General features: G+C 44.8%; 4 protein-coding genes across 4 annotated transcripts in view; all 4 read right to left on the reverse strand.

Annotated features, from left to right (window-relative positions):
* Positions 1 to 9,261, reverse strand: part of slco2b1 (solute carrier organic anion transporter family, member 2B1) — a gene marked incomplete in the record, with an annotated part of 12,063 nt that extends 2,802 nt beyond the window's left edge. Inside the window, 8 exon segments of the mRNA XM_037979112.1 lie at positions 326 to 410; positions 2,014 to 2,144; positions 5,568 to 5,666; positions 6,417 to 6,623; positions 6,704 to 6,866; positions 7,152 to 7,289; positions 7,462 to 7,574; positions 9,169 to 9,261. Coding sequence (XP_037835040.1) covers positions 326 to 410; positions 2,014 to 2,144; positions 5,568 to 5,666; positions 6,417 to 6,623; positions 6,704 to 6,866; positions 7,152 to 7,289; positions 7,462 to 7,539 — 901 coding nt within the window.
* A 788-nt stretch (positions 9,262 to 10,049) lies between these two features.
* On the reverse strand, positions 10,050 to 11,012 carry LOC108228536 (olfactory receptor 52N2-like). The gene has a single exon (XM_017404106.3). It carries the CDS (start codon positions 10,995 to 10,997, stop codon positions 10,050 to 10,052), a length of 948 nt encoding a protein of 315 aa, XP_017259595.1. The 5' UTR covers positions 10,998 to 11,012.
* A 1,917-nt stretch (positions 11,013 to 12,929) lies between these two features.
* LOC108228537 (olfactory receptor 146-like) lies at positions 12,930 to 14,072 on the reverse strand. The gene is made up of 2 exons (XM_017404108.3): positions 14,041 to 14,072; positions 12,930 to 13,878 (listed from the first exon to the last, which is right to left on the reverse strand). Exon 2 carries the CDS (start codon positions 13,872 to 13,874, stop codon positions 12,930 to 12,932), a length of 945 nt encoding a protein of 314 aa, XP_017259597.1. The 5' UTR covers positions 13,875 to 13,878; positions 14,041 to 14,072.
* Positions 14,073 to 16,879: 2,807 nt separating this feature from the next.
* The window catches only part of LOC108228538 (olfactory receptor 52N2-like), a 1,622-nt gene continuing 261 nt past the window's right edge, over positions 16,880 to 18,240 (reverse strand). Inside the window, exon 2 of the mRNA XM_017404109.2 lies at positions 16,880 to 17,829. Within this exon, the coding sequence (XP_017259598.2) occupies positions 16,880 to 17,829 (950 nt within the window). The remainder of the gene's footprint in view (positions 17,830 to 18,240) is intronic.

The raw sequence follows: 18,240 nt of genomic DNA on the forward strand, positions 1-18,240 counted from the left end.
GTCCCAGTCGTGGAAGGGGCTCTCCATTGACTCTTTGATATCGAAAAGAGAATCACGATTATAAGTCCTTATTGCACTCACACAGACGTTGTCCATCAAAGTTGATATGACAGCAAACATAAGCAGACAAATAGCAAAAAAGCAACATTTTAGCAGGCGAGCGGCAGCCTGAACACACACAGGCGCCATCTTGTTGCCTGATTAACGTTCAGATTAACGTCCCGCCTGATGCCAGGAAGACGTTTCTTTCTGCAGATTTCTTCCCATCGTGATGAAACTCTCGGCTCGTCAGGCAGGAGACAGAAACAGAAGAACAGACTCTTACTTTTGAGGAACTGAAGGAAGGAGACTTCCTGGACCGGGTCTGCCCTCCTGGTGTCCGGTCTGTCCTCCACATCGTCTGCATTGTTCTGCGAACAGGAAGACAACATCACGTGTTGGTCCTGAAACCTCTGTGTGTCGGAGCTGAGGATTCTGGGAAAGCTGACAGGAACGACGAGGATCCGGCTTTTTGTTTCTCTTCTTACATAAAAGATGAAACATCTCAGATGTGAAGATGAAGTAAAATAAAGAGAACCTTAAAGTGAAGCTGATAAATCTGTTTTCTTTTTGTTTTCCTGTTTCAGTTCTTGTTTGTGGAACAAACTCAGCAAACAGTTTAAAAGCAGAACTTCCTAATTATAACCCAGAGGGGCCCAGATCCACAGCTGGAGGTCAAACTGCAGTTTCTGCACGCATGTTTATTCAGGCTGAGGTTCTGTTAATGAGCGTCACAAAGATCTGCTTCAGATACCGGCCAGAAGTTTCCCAACAGCGTTCCTTCAGTCCAGGTTTCATCTCCCTAAGCCTCGGTTTTTACTTTCGCTTTAAAATCAGGACAAAGTTTAGAAAAATGTCTCTCTGCTCTGTTTGTATAAACCATAAAAATCAGCTGAAACAGCTTCCAACAGTTAGTTTCCCTTCAGGATGAAGAACTCGCCTCATTTAACTGAAAGAGAAAACATCTGCAGAGTTTAAACTTTCATTCTTACTAAACTTAAACTTGAGCAGCAGGGGAGGAGGAGGAGGGTTAAAGTCTTCATCAGATCTGGTTTCACGGCCCTCCTTGTTACTGAACACCAAACCTGAACCCTCCTTATCCTTCAGGAACAGGAAACATTAAACTCTGCTCTGAGGAGCGGCGATGGAAAACAGTCCAACTGGTTTTAAGATTTAAACGGCAGAAATGAGACAGATTAGGACCGTCCTGATCTCAGAGAAGCTCAGCTCAGAGTTTTTACAGCAGGTCAGAGTCGTAACGACGTGTTTGAAACATCTGAGGAAGAACTCTTCTTCCTCCTGACAGTCGAACACATCCTGCAACTATCAGTCCTGTTGGTTCCACTGACTTTCAGCTGGTCCCTCTTCAGGGCTCTCCACAGAGAGTCCTGCTCCATCTAACCCTGTCCTCTGTGTCCTCCATGTCCTCTATAACTGCTATCCTTCTGTCCCTCCTCTGGACACGTCCAAACTGTCTCAGTCTGTCCTCTAACTGCATCCATATCTGTCCTCTTTGTCTCTAACATCCTTCTGTCCCTCTGGACATGTCCAAACCGTCTCAGTCAGCCTTTGCCTGTCATCGTTCCTACGTTTAGAGCTGCTACCCTCAGTCCTGCACTCGTCTGTCCTCTTGTCCCCCTGTCTCCTGGTCTTTCGTGGTCCACTAACAGCAGCGCCGGTGGCGGTCGTTGTGAACCGGGCCTCGACCGGTCCGGTTCAGTGTCGGTTGAATGAACTCCCATGTAAGTTTTGGCAGAAGTGTTTTCTGCCGGATGGCCTTCCTGACACAACCCTGCCCATTTACCCGGGCCTGGTACCAGAACCAGAGACACACCGTCTCCCTGGTGGCTGGTTTTGGGAACTGATTTAACGATCTTAGAGTTCAACACAGAGTTCCTAAAACATCCGTTTTCTTTAGAATATGAAGCTCAGAGAACCGGAGAACGGGGGATGAAGGCTCTCCTTCGGCCTCACCTCTTTGGGCATCTCTCTGGGGAAGAAGAAGTACGGCAGAGCAGTGAGGAAGAGGAGACAGGAAGCCACCAGGAAGCCGAGCCACCAGGCCCCGACCCAGCGGAGGTCCGTCTGCTTCAACTCGATCCCCTCTGGAGAATGATCAAATAAACAAAACAAACTTTATCAGCTGGATTTCATGGTAGATATAAGAAACAACATCAGTGACTCTTCCCACTTTCAGATGATCTTCCTGTTTGCTGAAACATTCCTGAGGACCTGCAGGTTTATCCGAGTTCACTGCGACAAACAGACTGCTTGTTGGGACACGACTCACCTGACAGCTTTAGATTAATGTTTGTTTTTATCTGAAACTGAGAGCCCTTCCAGTAAAACTCAAACACGGGGAGACGATAGTTCTTCAGACGCCAGGAACAACAAGAACATGGCATGAAGAACATCTCAGAGGCGGAACGAAGGCCTCTTATCTCTGAACATTCATCAGATACGACACTAAAACACTCATTAGAGAACGTTTCCCAACAACAAATCACTTTCTCTGGAACAACAATCTCATCTTCCGTCTGCTTCGTTTCCGTGTCGTATTGAGATCCACGGCTGTCAGAACATCCCAACATTTCCTCCGTTCGTTCCTGATCCTCTGATCTACAGCAGGCTCCTGAAACGTCACATTTACCTCACATGTAATAAAAGTTACAATAACTCCTGCTGGCGTGGCGGAAAGGTTGCAGACATGTCTGAACGAAGTGTACGAACATCACAGATGAGACATTTAATCAACCGTTTCTCCCCTCTGTTGGTTCATCTTTGTAACGGTCAGCGCTAAACGAGCTGCTAGATTTCATTTTGACTGTTATAATTCTTTAGATCTTCTCCAGAACCAGAACTTTCAGACATCTCTGAATCAGCAGTTGGGTCAAATATCGATCCGGCTGATCTGAAGTCAGCTCCGCCTCGGTTCAAAGCAACAGACGTTGAAACTCAACAGGTATTTCTTGCTCCTTTCACTCGTTTAATTGTTTACCATTTTTTTGAATGCGTCATCAGGAATCACTGATATTCAGCCAAAAGATGTTCTGATGCCTGAATCATCTAATGAGGTTCTCACGGTCACCGTTTCCACAATTCAAGGAGAACCGACAAACCTTCAGGGCGGAAAATCTTCCAACACAAACCAGAAACAAACTCAGTCAACTTATCCTAATGCTTCAGCACGTTTTCATTTCTTGGTTAAAGTTGATCGTTTTACTCCCCGAAGCACAATTCTTCTTATTAATTTGAGTTATTTAATATTAGAAGGCTCACTTCATGTTGACAGATTAAATTCAATTTTATAATTAACTTAAAACAATTATGAAGTTTGTTTAAGACAAACAGAAGCTGCAGAAACAAGTTTTCTGTCATTTTATTTACAATCTGTTGTAAACACTCTGACAAACGTCTGACCAACTCTTTCACAATAAAATTCTGTGTCACAGACTCAACAATGTGAACCTGAGTGAGAAGATAAGCTGATAATCCTCCACCTGGACCCGTCTGTTTCCTGTCCTCAAACCCGAGCCCGGTTCTGGTTCTGGTTTCTTTTTGTTCAAAGAGTTTTTTCTTCCCACTGTCACCAACGAGCTGCTTGGGATGGGAGACTCAGATTAAAAACACTTTATAAGAGATCTGTGGAGACTTTGTGCTGATTTAATACAACAAACATGAAGACGTTTCTCCCGTGTTTTTTGGCTGTAAACTGTTGGTCAGCCCACAGACACCAGAGAATAACTTCTGATTGTTTTTAAAAAAACAACAACCAGATAAGAATGAAGGAGAACTCCTGACCAAGTAAATCAGAATAATTCCCTTCCAGTGGCTCATCTCCTCTGTGGTTGTTTTTAGCTCATAAAAACTGTTTTATAATGTTGATCAAACCTTTGAACTGAACTGTGTCCTGATGTCGTAAATGCGTGTAAGAAGAAAGAAACAGCGTGTTCCAGCAGTGCCTCGCTCACACCCTCGCTGGATATGAGGAAACAGGAGTTTGTTTCAACAAGTCCAATAATCCTGAAGACGTCAACCGGTCTGAAAAGCTTCCACCGTCAGAAAACGTTTCAACGTTTCTCAGGCCGGAGAACGAGCTTTTACCTGCAGACACACCTGACGTACACCTGCTCCTCTGATCGACACGTTACAGCAGGGGTCTCCATCCTGGTCCTCAGGGTCTCCGTCCTGCAGGTGTTACCTGTTTTTCTGCTCCAACACACCTGATTCATGGTTAAATCCCCTCTTCATGTTCTGCAGAAGCCTGTTAATCATCATTGATTCAGATCAGGTGTGTTGGAGCAGGAAACAGGTAAAACCTGCAGGATGGAGGCCCTGAGGACCAGGACTGGAGACCACTGTGTTACAGTAACTGAACTGGACCTATTTTAACAGATCGAACAGCCTTTCACCAGTTCCATGTGCTTTAAATACGGACAGAACCAAACCTGATCAGTAACTCAGAAACATCCGAACACTGATGTTTATTTTATGGAAAACTTCACTCTGTCAACACCTGTGTTTTGCACCATGTATGGCTCATATATGGCTGTGGAATTGCTCTGTTAAAAATAATAAAAGTAAGTTCTAAAAAAAAAACATCCGAACACAACGAGCTGCTCAGGTTTTACAGTCAGCAGATGTTTGCAGATGTTGGCTAAAAACTGAAAAATGTCCCAAAAAACAACAACTGAAGTTAAATTTAGCTCATTTTAACATTTAACTCAGTTTATATTTACAAACCATGTTGCTTTAGTTTCCTTTTTGTGACTAATTTTATCTTGTAGCTGTTTATTGGCCTTAGTTTGTTGCTGATTTTGTGATTTTTAGCTTCTAATCGGCCCGTTTTGGAAACTCAGTGTCAGCGCTCAGCGTTCTCTCTGCATTTTCTCCTTGTTCTGTTGTAAAATAAAGATAATTTTACGAAGGATCAGAAACTCTGAGGTCAGCAGGATGGGAAGTTTTAGGAAATCTTCTTTAAATCTTTGAGGAAAGTTTTTCTTTTAGATTGAAGGAGTGAGAGGATCTGGGCTTTTTGAGTTATTTTATGATCATGTTGTGTTTTGTTTTCCTGCCACCTTCAGTCAGGACTTTACCTCCTCATCCTCACCTGTTCCTGGTTTATAATCACACACCTGTGTCCAGTTTTACCATCAGCTCCATCAAATATCCTGCTTCATTGTTAGTGTCATCTGTAAGTCTTTCTGCCACGTCAGCGTTTTTACTTTTATAAATAAAAGTGTTTAGTTCTGTCAAACCTTTCAAAGAAGTTTAACTGAACTGAGAAAACTGTTTAAAATAGATTTGACTTTTTGTTCCCATTTCCTGAGGTTTTTCTGTAAAGACTCTTATTCTGAAAGTATGAATCAGTCTGAACAAAGGAGGTTGTCTGAGAACAGCTGTTCTGCATCACATCTCAGCAACAAAACATTTAAACTTTTCTCAGGAAGTGGCTCATCAGTCAGCTGAAACAGGAAGTCCTCCTGCGTCTGAGTCCAGCTGTGGACGTCCGGACGGCGTGTCCTCACCTGTGGACGGCTTGTCGAAGTCGACGTAGAAGCGCAGCATGAAGGAGCTGGTGACGAAGCCGAAGGCCGGGCCGATGGAGGTCACGGCCAGGAGGATTCCTGAAGACAAACATGGAACTGTGAGGAACACTTTCCTGTTCTGATGTTCTGTTAGAACCGGACCTTCACTTCATCCGAGACGCTCCTCGAAGAAGACATGAAGCAGACAAAACGTTCAACCTGTCTGCTGTTTTTATACATAGATCTATCTGATAGATAGATTCAAAATGGCTGCCAACGCTAACACAAACATGGCTGATGTGTGACCCACTGATGGGTGAAACTAACAATGTCTGTTAGTAAAATATCTGAGAAGGTTCTAATGAAAGTTTCTGAAAGCAGCTCCAGTTGATTTTACTGGTTTGTTTTTTATTCAGTTCAGGTTTCCTGTTAGATGCAGGAAACTGATTAAAGTAGGTCAGTTATGCAAGGAGAAGTTACAGTTCTGCTGTTTAAATAAACAAAGACTGGGTTTCAAAGCAGTGGAGCATAAAGGAACATGATTCAGAACGCAGGAACCATCAGATGGATCAGAACCACGGTCCTTCAGCTGTTCTCACTCTCTCAGCTCTCTCTGCAGCCGAACAGCTTTGGACTGTTTCCCTGAACACTTTCACAACAATATAAACGAGCCGGGTTTCCGGTCCAGCCGCTCTTTGTGTTAGCTCCTTTTCAGACTGAAGGAGCGGGGTCAAAGGTCACAAACAGGAAACCCGAGCCGTCAGATTTAAAGGAGAACTGGAGGGCTGAAGTTTGCAGGCACATTTTTAATGAAACCTTCAGAAGCGGCTCAAAGCTGCCGTCTCGTACCGAGGTAGACCGGCGAGTTCTTCGGGCTGGCGTAGTCGTCGATGTAGGAGATGCCGAAGGGCTGGATGGGGACGGCTCCGATGCCCAGCAGCAGCTGACCCAGGATCAGCGGAGGGAGGACTGTCTGCGTGGAGCTCTCCGTCTCATTACACGTCTGATTGGAGGACGAGTTGAGCAGACAGAGACCGGTGCTGATGTCACCGGAAGCTGAGGGGAAACAGGACAGCATGAGGTTCGCTTGGACAACATGATGCTGGTGACCAGAGGTCGTTATGGAAACGTCTTACAGCTGGGCTGGCTGGTGTACTTGTACGGTTCGCTCAGGAAGTGCGGCATCGCCATCAGCAGCGAGGCCAAACAGGCCAGCAGAGCTCCGCCCCCGATGTACCGCGGCCGGTGGACCCGACTGCCGAAGAAACTGATGAAGACGATGAGGGCGGTGTTTCCCACCTGGATGCAGAAACATCCTCCTGTTATCCTCCAGGTCTGACACATCTTCAGCCTCATGGTGTTCACCATATTCAGTTTATTTTATTTATTCAGACAAACAACGGCAGCCACAAGCAGCTGATCTTTACAAGAAGCAATGATTCTGTTATTGTGACACAATGACAGGCAGTAAACCTCATGGTTTCTGTTTTGCTTTTCAAAATAAAATCACAGATTGTTGTTACATTTCCAACTAAACATGATCTGCAGCAGAAACTCAGTGAACCAACATCAATCTGAACCGACCTCGTTGAAGGAGGCAATGATCCCTGACATCTGACTGGAGAGGCCGTAACGTCTCTCGATGGTGGCGATGGAGCTCTTCATGTAGCCCGACACCAACAGCTGCGCCAGCTGCAGCAGACTGTGGCACAGAACGAAGAACTGCGGAGACAAGAAAGATAAGTCAACTGTAACAAACAGACAGAGGAGGTCAGTGAAGGATCTCCTTCCAAGCAGACAGAGGTTCTGTGACTCCTCCCCCTGGAGAGCTGCTGATCCAGACTTTAACAAACTAAAGAATCTCTCAGTTACTGGTTGTGAAGTGAAACCGGACCTTGAGGCTGTTGAAGGGGTTCCAGCGGCGAGCAGCAGCCGGTGTCCTGGCGGGGTCAAAGTTCATGTTGGCTCCCATCGTTTTCACCCAGACTGAAGAGCAGAACCTGAAACCTACAAACACAGAAACATCTGAGTCAGAGGCCACTTCCTGACACCTCCTGAACACAATGTTCCCCTCGCTCCGCCACGTTGTGTAAACTCAGCAGGTTTCTGGGACCACTGACTCGCAGAGACGACCTGTGTGTCGGAGCGGGCCGGACCGGGTCAGACCGGGTCAGCAGGGTCAGGCAGAGGTTAAACTCCCCCTAACAAACAGGAGCTCAGACGTGTTTCAGAACCTCGGAGTTATCTGATTCTAAACACACACACACACACACACACACATTCCCACACTCTGTATGAGTCAGATGAAACGAATTAAATCAGATTTAACTAGATTTACAGGAAGAGCAGAAACCTCAGCCAAGGCCCATTATCACTGTGATGTCATAATGGGACTGATGACATCATCACCATCCTCAACATTTCATGAAAATATCTTTAAAATCTGTTCATTGCTTGTACAGTTATCTTTTGCAAACAAACAAACAACCAAACAAAAACCATAACCTCCTTGGTGGAGGTCAATGAACCTGCTGAGGGTATCCTGCTGGGGTCAAAGGTCAAGCATTTAATATTTGTCAGATCTTCTCAGCCTGAACCAACGTGGTGGACCGGCTGCCTGACGGAGGGATTTTATTGTGAAGGAACAAATGCTGAAAGCAGCTCAGGTTACCATGGTAACTAATGGAAGCCATCAGTGGACCTGTTCAGGTGAAGGCAGTGAACACAGGATGACGTCTGATGAAACATGGAGGAGGACAGACGCCGTCTGGTGTTCAAGGCAAGCTGGTGGTGGACCTGTGCTCCGGCTGACACCGGCCACCGACTCCAGGATCTGTCTTAGACCAGAACCTTTCTCTCATTGGTTCAACCATTGGACCGCTGACCCCCAGCCTCAGGCCTGTCCACCATGTGACCCCTTCAGGTTCTGGTGATCGGACCGGAGGAGTCCACGGTCCATCCTCTGAGTCTCACCGTTCCACTGGCTGTCAATAATTAAACAACAATAATCTTCTGTTTTGACTCTTTCTGATCTGAGCTGTGAAAGGATCTGTTCTGGATCTGATGAGCTCCAAATGTTCTGCTTCTGTTCTCTCTGATCCATGATTCCTCCGCCTGCTGGTGTGGACAGAAGGAGGACAGAGACAAACTGCAGGATCAGCAGGGTTTGGAACAGCGAGCAGAAGCTACAGATGTTTACAGAGGTTTTCTACGAGCAGAGGTTACACAGTCTGTGACACACCACAGGAGGGTTTTCTGTCTCAGTTTCCGAGCATGACGTTTGTGACTAAAAGAAAAGATGCTGAATAAGAGCTGCATCAGTCTGAGGTCAGAGAGGGTTTAAATCAGCTCAGTGTGGTCTGACAGAAACAAGAGTGGATCTTTGTAAAACCTCCACAGATTGTTGAACTAACTGGAACACAAACAGGCAGCAGAATGACAGTTTTCTTATCTGACAGCAGGATGGAGCCGAGCAGCTGCAGGTTCAGATAAACTCACTGCTGGTTCTCTTGGTTCTGCTGGTTTCAGCCTGGAGGAGCAACATGAGGTCCGAGGAAGAAGAAAAACCTGAAACGTCTGAGAGAAATGAAGGAGAACTCACTGTGAAACCTGCAGCTCGCCTCAGATCCGTCAGGACTGCAGCTCAGCTTGAGTCCTCTTCAGTTCTGCTGCTTCTGAGTTCCAGGAGGAAGAGGAGGAGGAGGAGGAGGAGGAGGAGGAGGGACAAGCAGCAGGAAGGGGAGTAATTTAAACCCAGGAAGTGCTGCTCCCACAGATAAGTTTGCTGCTGCAGAAACTTTAGTTTTGGTTGTAAAACTTTATTTTTCTCAGACAAACAGCAGAAACCAGGTGATAAAAACATGAATGATGAAGACCTGATTCAGAGCTTTGACCTGTTTGTGGTTCAGTAAACTTAAATAAACACAAATAAACAAAGTTTGTTTCATGTTTTCAGTCTTTTTATCTCAGGTTTTATATAATCCTGCAGTTTTGTCAGTGATAATCTTTAATTGAACGTCTGACAGATTCAAACTGAAGTTAATTTTTGTATTATTTACCTGACGGTGACTCAAAGCCTCCTGTCGCCTGTTTGCCCTGGGTTTCGTCTCACAGGCTGTGGCAGAAATTCATTTATTATAACTGATGAGGTCAGATAAGAAGAGACAGAACTTTATTTATCTTCAGCAGTTCATTTGTTACATTAGTTTAAACAGCAAATACAGAAAAAACAGTAAAATGAGGCAAAGACAGATACATAAAATAATATAACTTAAAATTACAGCAAACTATATATACAGTATATTAAAGTTACATATATACACATTTATACATATCACAATAATTTGTATTGATATATTTTATTTAAAAAATGTATTAAATATTTTTAATTTAACTGATATTATCCTTTTGACATTTACATTTTTAAATGTTTGACAATAAAAAACAGATTAAATAAAACATTTTCCTCATATTTGATTGCATTTATCCAAACGATGAGAAGATCCTCCTGGAATAAAACAACCTGGAGACACTTTTTTTGATCTCGTTGGACTGAACTCCGTAGATGATGGGGTTCAGGCTGCCGGGGATGAGGTGAAACAAAATGGCGAAGAGTTTCCTCTCGTATGAGAACTGAGGGAAGCGATGCAGAACGATGTTCACCTTCCCGCAGACGATCATGATCAGGTACACCAGCAGGTGCGTGCTGCAGGTCTTTAAGGCCTTCCTGTTCAGGGACTGGTTCTTCCGGGTCAGGCAGACGACGGTGATCTGGGTGTAGGTCAGAACGATGCTGCCCATGGAGGCGGTGAGCAGAACCACGGTGAACGTCAGCCCGTAGATGTTATTAATCACCACACTCTCACAGGACAGCTTGAACAGCGAGGCGTTGTCGCAGTACGGGTTCGTGATCAGAGTCCGGCACCGGCTCAGACGCACGGTCAGACCCAGCAGAACCCCCACCAGAACCAAGGCCACCCCCCAGGCAGAGAGCGTCAGCTTCACCACCATCCTGTTGGTCATCACTGCAGCGTAACGCAGAGGATCGCAGATGGCCACGTACCTGTCGAAGGCCATGATCATCAGCACTGTGTGGGACGCCGTGCCGAACATGTGGGAGGTGAACGCCTGAACCACACACTCAGAATAACTGATGAGGCGCTCCGACGGGGGACTCAGGATGTCTGTGAGGACACGAGGCACCATGATGGAGTTCCCCAGAATGTCATTAAATATGAGGTTACACAGGAGGAGGTACATGGGCTGATGGAGGCTCTTATCAACTAAGATCAGGACTGCAGTGCCCACATTAGCCAATATAATAAACATGTAGGAGAAAAGAAAACTGAAAAATACGGGGTACATGGAAGTCTCTGTGACCTTTAACCCCTCGATCTGAAGGACAAAACTGTTGAACGTGAAGTTTTCCATCAGCCTGAAACAAAAACAGAAACATGAGGACTTTCCTGGGTTCATCATGTTAAACAACCCTAACAGAGATTAATTAATCAAAGCTTACCTGCACGCTCCTCCTCTTCACTCCTGATGTGGACCATCGTCTTCAGTTCACTTTTATTGGTGCAGATATTCATCTGAGAGGAGAAAACATCATTATCATCGTCTCCATAGAGACCATCAGGAAGAAGAAACAACTTTCAACTTTTACATTTAAGAGTTGGAACAATAATGTGTATAAATGAGTTCAATAATAACAAGAAGCACTCAGAGAGCTCAAACCTCCACCGAAGCCACGGCGTGATCTGGATCCTCATCTGGGTCAGAACCAGAACTGAGTCTGTTGGGTTTTTGTTTCAACTCCAACATTTCATCCAAATCTGTCCATCAGGTTTTACAGACAGACACAACCGGAACCAGAACCTCCTTGGTGGAGGAAACAGAAGGGTCACCTGTGGGAGCAGAGACAGGTTTTTAACAAACCTGACCTTTGACCCCATGAAACCAACCCTGAAGATGGAGTAATCTTGTTCCCAGGCAGACAGACAGAGACAGAGACAGAGACAGAGACAGAGACAGAGACAGAGACAGAGACCGAGACAGACAGGTAGAACCTTTTGGTGGCCTATCGGTCCTAGAAGGAATGCATATCACCCGCTGCCGTTCAAATCAGAGTTTTAGAGTAAGATCATCTTGTTTTAGTTTAATCTTAAAGATCATGTGATCTATGATGTCATGTTATTTGTGATGTCATGTGATTCGTGTCCTGTAATCAGTCAGCACTCAGTCCGTTGTAAATGACTCTCAGCTACTACCACGACAGATCTGAACTCAGTACCTGTGAGGCATTTTTGTGTCACGGAGGTTGTTTACCTGTGGCGGCCATCTTGAATTAGATTGACTCCAAAAGTGAATCAGTCGTATCTCCAGTGATTTCCTTCACATCTGTCCAGTGGTTCATGAGACACACATGAACATAAACAGGCAGTTACACGATCGCCTGCCTTTTATTTCCTGAACACGTGTTGTTTAACAGGGCTTGAACTCGAACCTTTCCCAAGTTTTTACCAACCAAGGCTCAAATTTTGGTTTAAACCGGCTCCATGTTTAGGTTCTTAGAGATAAACTGATAACCAGAAGAATCTGGAGTTAACCGTAAACATTTAATGTTCGTTTGTCATGAAGTAAACTAATAAATGGGCTTTTAGGAGGAGCTACAGCTGGGATCCATGTCTTCAAACTGCCCACCAGATTTATTATAAAATGTTTTCCTGCTTGTTGACGCGGAGTACCGGTCGTATGAAACTATGACAGGAAAACTGCAGGAAGGGGATAAAAACACAACAAACACAAACACCTCTGTAGTAGAGTTTTATGTAAAAATACAACAATCATGATTAATTATTATAAATATATATATTATAAAATATACATTCTGTAGATTAAATGTGGGGTTCAGCAGGTTAACATCACTTCTGCAGGTTTGGTTTGATAATTCCTCTTTATTCTGTTTTTTTATTTAATTTGTTTTTTGTGTAACGTACATCAGCTGGATGCTAATGGAGGATAAATTACTTTATTAATACCTTTTATTGAATCTTCATCCATAAAACCACAGATGGACATGAAGGGGGACCAAAAGAGTTCATTTATTTATAATAAAAACAAAAAAAACCCCTGAGGCATGTTTGTTTTTGCACAACAGCAACAATAAACCCAACGTGAACTTTATAGATCATTTATAACTCATCTTTTTAAAGTTTCAGTTGAACCAGAACCCCTTTAACAACATTTATTAAAGTTTCCCAGATTTCACAAATAAAAAATTCAGCAGGAAATGACCTCTGTGCAGTTTTTATGCTCTTATTATTTATGAATAAAAAAGGCTAAAAAGCAAACACACTGAAATCATTTTGATGGTAAACCCTTCCTGTAGTGTAAAAACCTTAATAAAGCAGTTTTAATTTTCTTTGACTGAACTCCATAGATGATGGGATTTAGGCTGCAGGGGATGATGTGATAAAAAATTATCGTCAGTTTTTTTTCTTCGATGAACTGAGGGAAGCGATGAAAGACGATGCTGATTTTTCCGCTCGTGAACATGATTACGTACACGAGGAGGTGCGTGCTGCAGGTCTTTAAGGCCTTATGGTTCAGGTTCTTGTTCTTCCGGGTCAGACAGACTATTGCGATCTTAGTGTAGGTCAGAACCGTGGTTCCTGCAGAAGCTACAGCCAGAACCACGGTGAACGTCAGCCCGTAGATGTTATTAATCACCACACTCTCACAGGACAGCTTAAACAGCGAGGCGTTGTCGCAGTACGGGTTCGTGATCAGAGTCCGGCACCGGCTCAGACGCACGGTCAGACCCAGCAGAACCCCCACCAGAACCAAGGCCACCCCCCAGGCAGAGAGGATGAGTTTCACCACCATCCTGTTGGTCATCACTGCAGCGTAACGCAGAGGATCGCAGATGGCCACGTACCTGTCAAAGGCCATGATCATGAGGACGGTCTGCGCCGTGGTGCCGAACATGTGGGCCAGGAAGGCCTGAAGCACACACTCATAATAACCGATGAGGCGCTGCGACGGCGGCTTCAGGAGGTTCGACAGGAGCTGAGGCATCAGCAGAGAATTCCCCAGGATGTCATTAAGAGCCAGGTTACAGAACAGCAGGTACATGGGCTGATGGAGGCTTTTATCAATGACGACTAAGAAGATAATACCAACATTAGTTACCAAAACAAACAGGTGGGAAAAAAGGAAGAAGAAGAATAAGGGGTACATTGAAGTCTTGGTGACCTTTAACCCCTCCATCTGGAGGACAGGACTGTTGAGCGTGAAGTTTTCCATCCGCCTGAAATAAAAGAAATCAGCTGATTCATTCCGGGTTTAAACTAAGATATTAACTGATTATATGAGACTAATATTGGAAAAGTAGCAACAGCTTTAATTATAAAAATCTTCTAATAGTGTAAAATGTTCCTGTTTAAAACAAATTACAGCCTTTGAAATGTACCTGTTGTTTCCTCGGTTTGAACAGAATTCCACAGCCAACCGTCTGGCAGCAGAGTCCAACTGTGGTCCAACTTTTATATCTGCAAATGTTCAGCAGAAGGAGACATAATACGTCCAAGCTGTAACTCCAACACTGTGGCCATGGAAACTATCTGCATGGAAACGCTCTACTTTATTCAAATGTTACACACAGCAGGGAACTGCAAGTTCAGCATGAACTGAAGCATTTCTTTGTTGTCAGAAACAGAATTTACAGCAGACGTGACAAAAACACAGGCATTTATCACATCTAGGCTGGACTGTTGGAACTCTTTATTATCTGGGAGTCCAAACCCTCTTTAAAAGTCTTCAGTTGATCCAAACTGCTGCTGCCAGAGTTCTGATCAGAGATCAGATTTCTCCAGTTTCAGCTTCCTGTCAGATTCAGAGGAGAATTTAAAATCTTCCTCCTAACATCCAAAGCTCTCAGCAACCAAACTCCATCTGATATTAAAGATCCTATTAATCCATATTTTTTTAACAGAGCTCTTCTCTCTCAGGCTGCAGGTTTCCTTGTAGTTTCTAGAGGTTCTAACAGGAGAACAGGAGGCAGAGCTTCCAGTTCTCAGGCTCCTATAGTTCGGGCTGGTTTGGGTTTCCTGAGGTTCCTTTAGTTCTGCTGCTGGAGGACAAACTGTCCACATGTCCTCTCTCTGCTGCTGTCTTTACTTGCTCTGCTGTAATTATTTCTATCATGGACTCGGATAGATGGACCTGTGCAAAACAAATGGACCCATAATCTAAAGATGCTCTTTAGATTATTTAATCAACAACTGGAATCCAAATTTTCTTTTGAAAATAAACATTTTGATTGAAAATGAGAGAATGAGAGTTTTACGTGAGTTTTGTTTTATTAGCATTAATTTATGATCTATGGTTCTTTATCTATCACTCACAGGGACCCACTGACTTGAAACTCATTTCAATCTATTTATGTATTTTTTAACAATTAAAACAACCAAACAGGTTGTTGTTTTTGGATGTAAGTTTTAAGTTTGTATTAATGAAACAAAGCTGAACACATTCACATCTGAAACACTAAGGTTGTTTGATAAATGTGTAAACTTTATTGCTCCGTTTGTGGTCAAAGAGTCAAACTTTGCTCTCAGGAGGCCACGCCGCCCGCTAATGGTCGACAACTTTCATCACCGCAGGTTCCAACGGCAACAAGTGTTCATGTTTTGAAACAGAGGTGACGATTAATGAGGTCCGGTGTGACACGCATCATCAACAGTTTCAGTAATTAGTCCTGTGGGAGGAAGCCAAAGAGCCAGAGCTCAGAGAACAACAGTGATTACAGGAGATGGTGAAAACATTTTCAGGAACTCACTTTAGTGTCGAACTTTAACAACAAACTCAAACTGGGTGAAAGACCAGTAAAACACAACAAGATGTCCTAAAGTTTGTCCTTAACTGCCGTCACCAGTTGAAGTAGAATGATCCCATCAATAAGGAAACCAAATGTGACGTCTTCTGGTTCCTGTAAATGTCTTCTTCACAGGTGGAAAAGTGTCTCTGAGTCCATTTAGGACATTTAGGGGTAAAAAATCCCATTAAGAGGAAGAATGACGACACTTCTACTGGCTGATGTTTCTCCAGAATAAAAAGTCCCCGTCCATTGTCCCCTGAACACCTCAGACTTTAATTTAATTACCTGGATGGACACTGAGACACCAGGGACTTCACTTTAGGACCTTTGTTCCTCATTACTTTTAACCAGTGGTGTCCAGCCCTGGTCCTGGAGGTCCTGCCTGGAGGACCTCTGTCCTGGTCCTGGAGGGACACTGTCCTGCCTGGTGGACCTCTGTTCTGGTCCTGGAGGGACACTGTCCTTCCTGGTGGACCTCTGTTCTGGTCCTGGAGGACCTCTGTCCTGGTACTAGAGGGACACTGTCCTGTATGTTTTAGATGATTTTCTGCTGCGACTCACCTGATCTGAAGGATGAACGGGCTGCTGCAGAACCTGAAGAGCTGCTGAGGAGCAGAGAAACATCTAAAACCTGCAGGAAAGACAGGTGGACAGAGGTCCACCAGGCAGGACAGAGGTCCTCCAGGGAGGACAGAGGTCCTCCAGGACCAGGACAGACGTCTTCCAGGACCAGGACAGAGGTCCTCCAGGACCAGGACAGGTGGTGGTCAGATGGGACCAAAACAGACTGAACTCAACCAGAGCAACAGGAAACTCTAATAACGTGGTAACTGCTGTAAAGCACGGTGGTGGTAGCATCATGCTTTGGGGTTGTCTGGCTTCACAAAGAAGACAAAGTAATAAAAGCAACATGTCCAAAATTCTGGTTCTGTCATGGTCTGGGCTTGGATCAGGGTTCTGACCTCGTAAAACCACATTCTGCTCACATTCCAGAGGCTGAGGAAGAAGAGGGTTCTGGTTCTGGTCCGGCCCGGCTGCAGCCCGGACCAGAACCCAGGAATAAAACAAACTATTTTATGATTTAAACCTGAAGTCTGAAGCTAAATCTTCTTTAAAGGGAGAGTTTTTAATCTTCTAATTATTCACAACTATTAACTGATAAGAAAAAACACTTTTACTTTTTAAAACAAGTTTTATTATTTTATTTCTTCCTCAGAAATATTTTCCCCAATGACTGCAAAAAACCCAGACTGTGGTTTTATTGTTCTGTAGAACAGAAGTGATAAACAGAATCACAAAGTTTTCAGGTTTTATTTCTGACAGAAACAAAGATCGAACTTTATTCAGACGAAGCTTCTTTTATTGTCGTCTGCTTTAAGGGAACTTATTAAAAGTCCATCAGAATCCCATCAGTGTTTGATCCTCCTGTCTGTTACTTTACGTCTGTTACTTTATTTTTCTGGAACACAGCTTTGATTTTGTGGCGGACCTCTTTAATCTGCAGTCCGTAGATCAAGGCGTTGAGAGCAGGAAGTGCGACGTGGCCGAGCACCGCCGCCACCTTCCTGTGGTCGGCCAGCTGAGGGAAGCGGTGCAGGATGACGATGATGAAGCCCGACACCAGCAGGATGACGTAGACCATCAGGTGGGTGGCGCAGGTCTGCAGCGCTCGGCTGTTCAGCGCCTTGTTCCTGCTGCTCAGGCACACCGCGGCGATCTTCAGGTAGGTGAGGCTGACGCTGCAGATGGAGGAGCCCAGCAGGACCACGGTGTAGCTGAGGCCGTAGATGTTGTTCATCAGGAGGTTCTCGCAGGAGAGGCTGAACAGGGAGGCGTTATCGCAGAACAGGTTGAAGATGAGGCGCCGGCAGCGGGACAGGTGCACACTGAGCCCGATGAGGATCAGAACCAGGACTGCAGCGGATCCCCAGGCGGCCCACGACAGACCCACCACCGTCCTGTGGGTCATGACCACGGCGTATCTCAGCGGGTTGCAGATGGCCACGTAGCGATCAAACGCCATGATCATGAGGACAGTGTGGGAGACGCTGGCGTGGAGGTGGACGCAGAAGGCCTGAACAGCGCAGACGATGTAATGGACGTAGCGCTCCGAGCTGGAGGCCATCAGGTCTTTGAGGATGTGAGGGACGACGATGGTGGCCCCGAACATGTCGTTAACGCTCATGTTGCAGAGCAGCAGGTACATGGGCTGCTGCAGGCTCTGACTGCTGGAGATCAGGATCACCAGGCCGAGGTTGGACACGATGGCGAAGACGTAGACCAGGAGGAGGAGGATGAAGGCTGGCAGGGAGGACTGAGGGGTCACCTGCAGGGCCTCCAGGGTCAGGATGTCGGTGCTCAACGTCCAGTTGTTCATGTTTCATCTGCAACACAACAAGAAGATGATTTTAGGATCTGATCTGACCTAAAATCACATTTTAACTTATTTCACTTAACATTAAACCAAACCAAGACCTGAAATCAAAGAGGAAAAAACTAAAGTTTGAATATTTTCTGAATTATTTTATCCGTCAGTGTTGGATGAAACATCTCACAGCTGATCACACATTATTTACAACAACAAACATTTTCTGCCTCCATTTCCCAGCATCCTCCTCTGATCCTCATCCTTCATCATGGATGAAGTGAAGGAACGGGGGGGTCGGTCCAGGGGGGGCTGTGAAAGCCGAGATGCTTCTGTGTTTTTGTTCAGAGGTTCATATTTTATTTTAAAACCGTAACGATTTGTTTTTGCTCTCTGTGGAACGCCGTCAGCAGATGATTGGATTACTG

The sequence above is a fragment of the Kryptolebias marmoratus genome, linkage group LG13 (assembly GCF_001649575.2).
Source record: "Kryptolebias marmoratus isolate JLee-2015 linkage group LG13, ASM164957v2, whole genome shotgun sequence".
NCBI classification, from domain to species: Eukaryota; Metazoa; Chordata; class Actinopteri; order Cyprinodontiformes; family Rivulidae; genus Kryptolebias; species Kryptolebias marmoratus.

Excerpts from the sequence above, each read along its gene's own strand:
- LOC108228537 (XM_017404108.3), bottom strand. The coding sequence starts at position 13,874 with ATGGAAAACTTCACGCTCAACAGTCCTGTCCTCCAGATGGAGGGGTTA.
- LOC108228536 (XM_017404106.3), bottom strand. The coding sequence starts at position 10,997 with ATGGAAAACTTCACGTTCAACAGTTTTGTCCTTCAGATCGAGGGGTTA.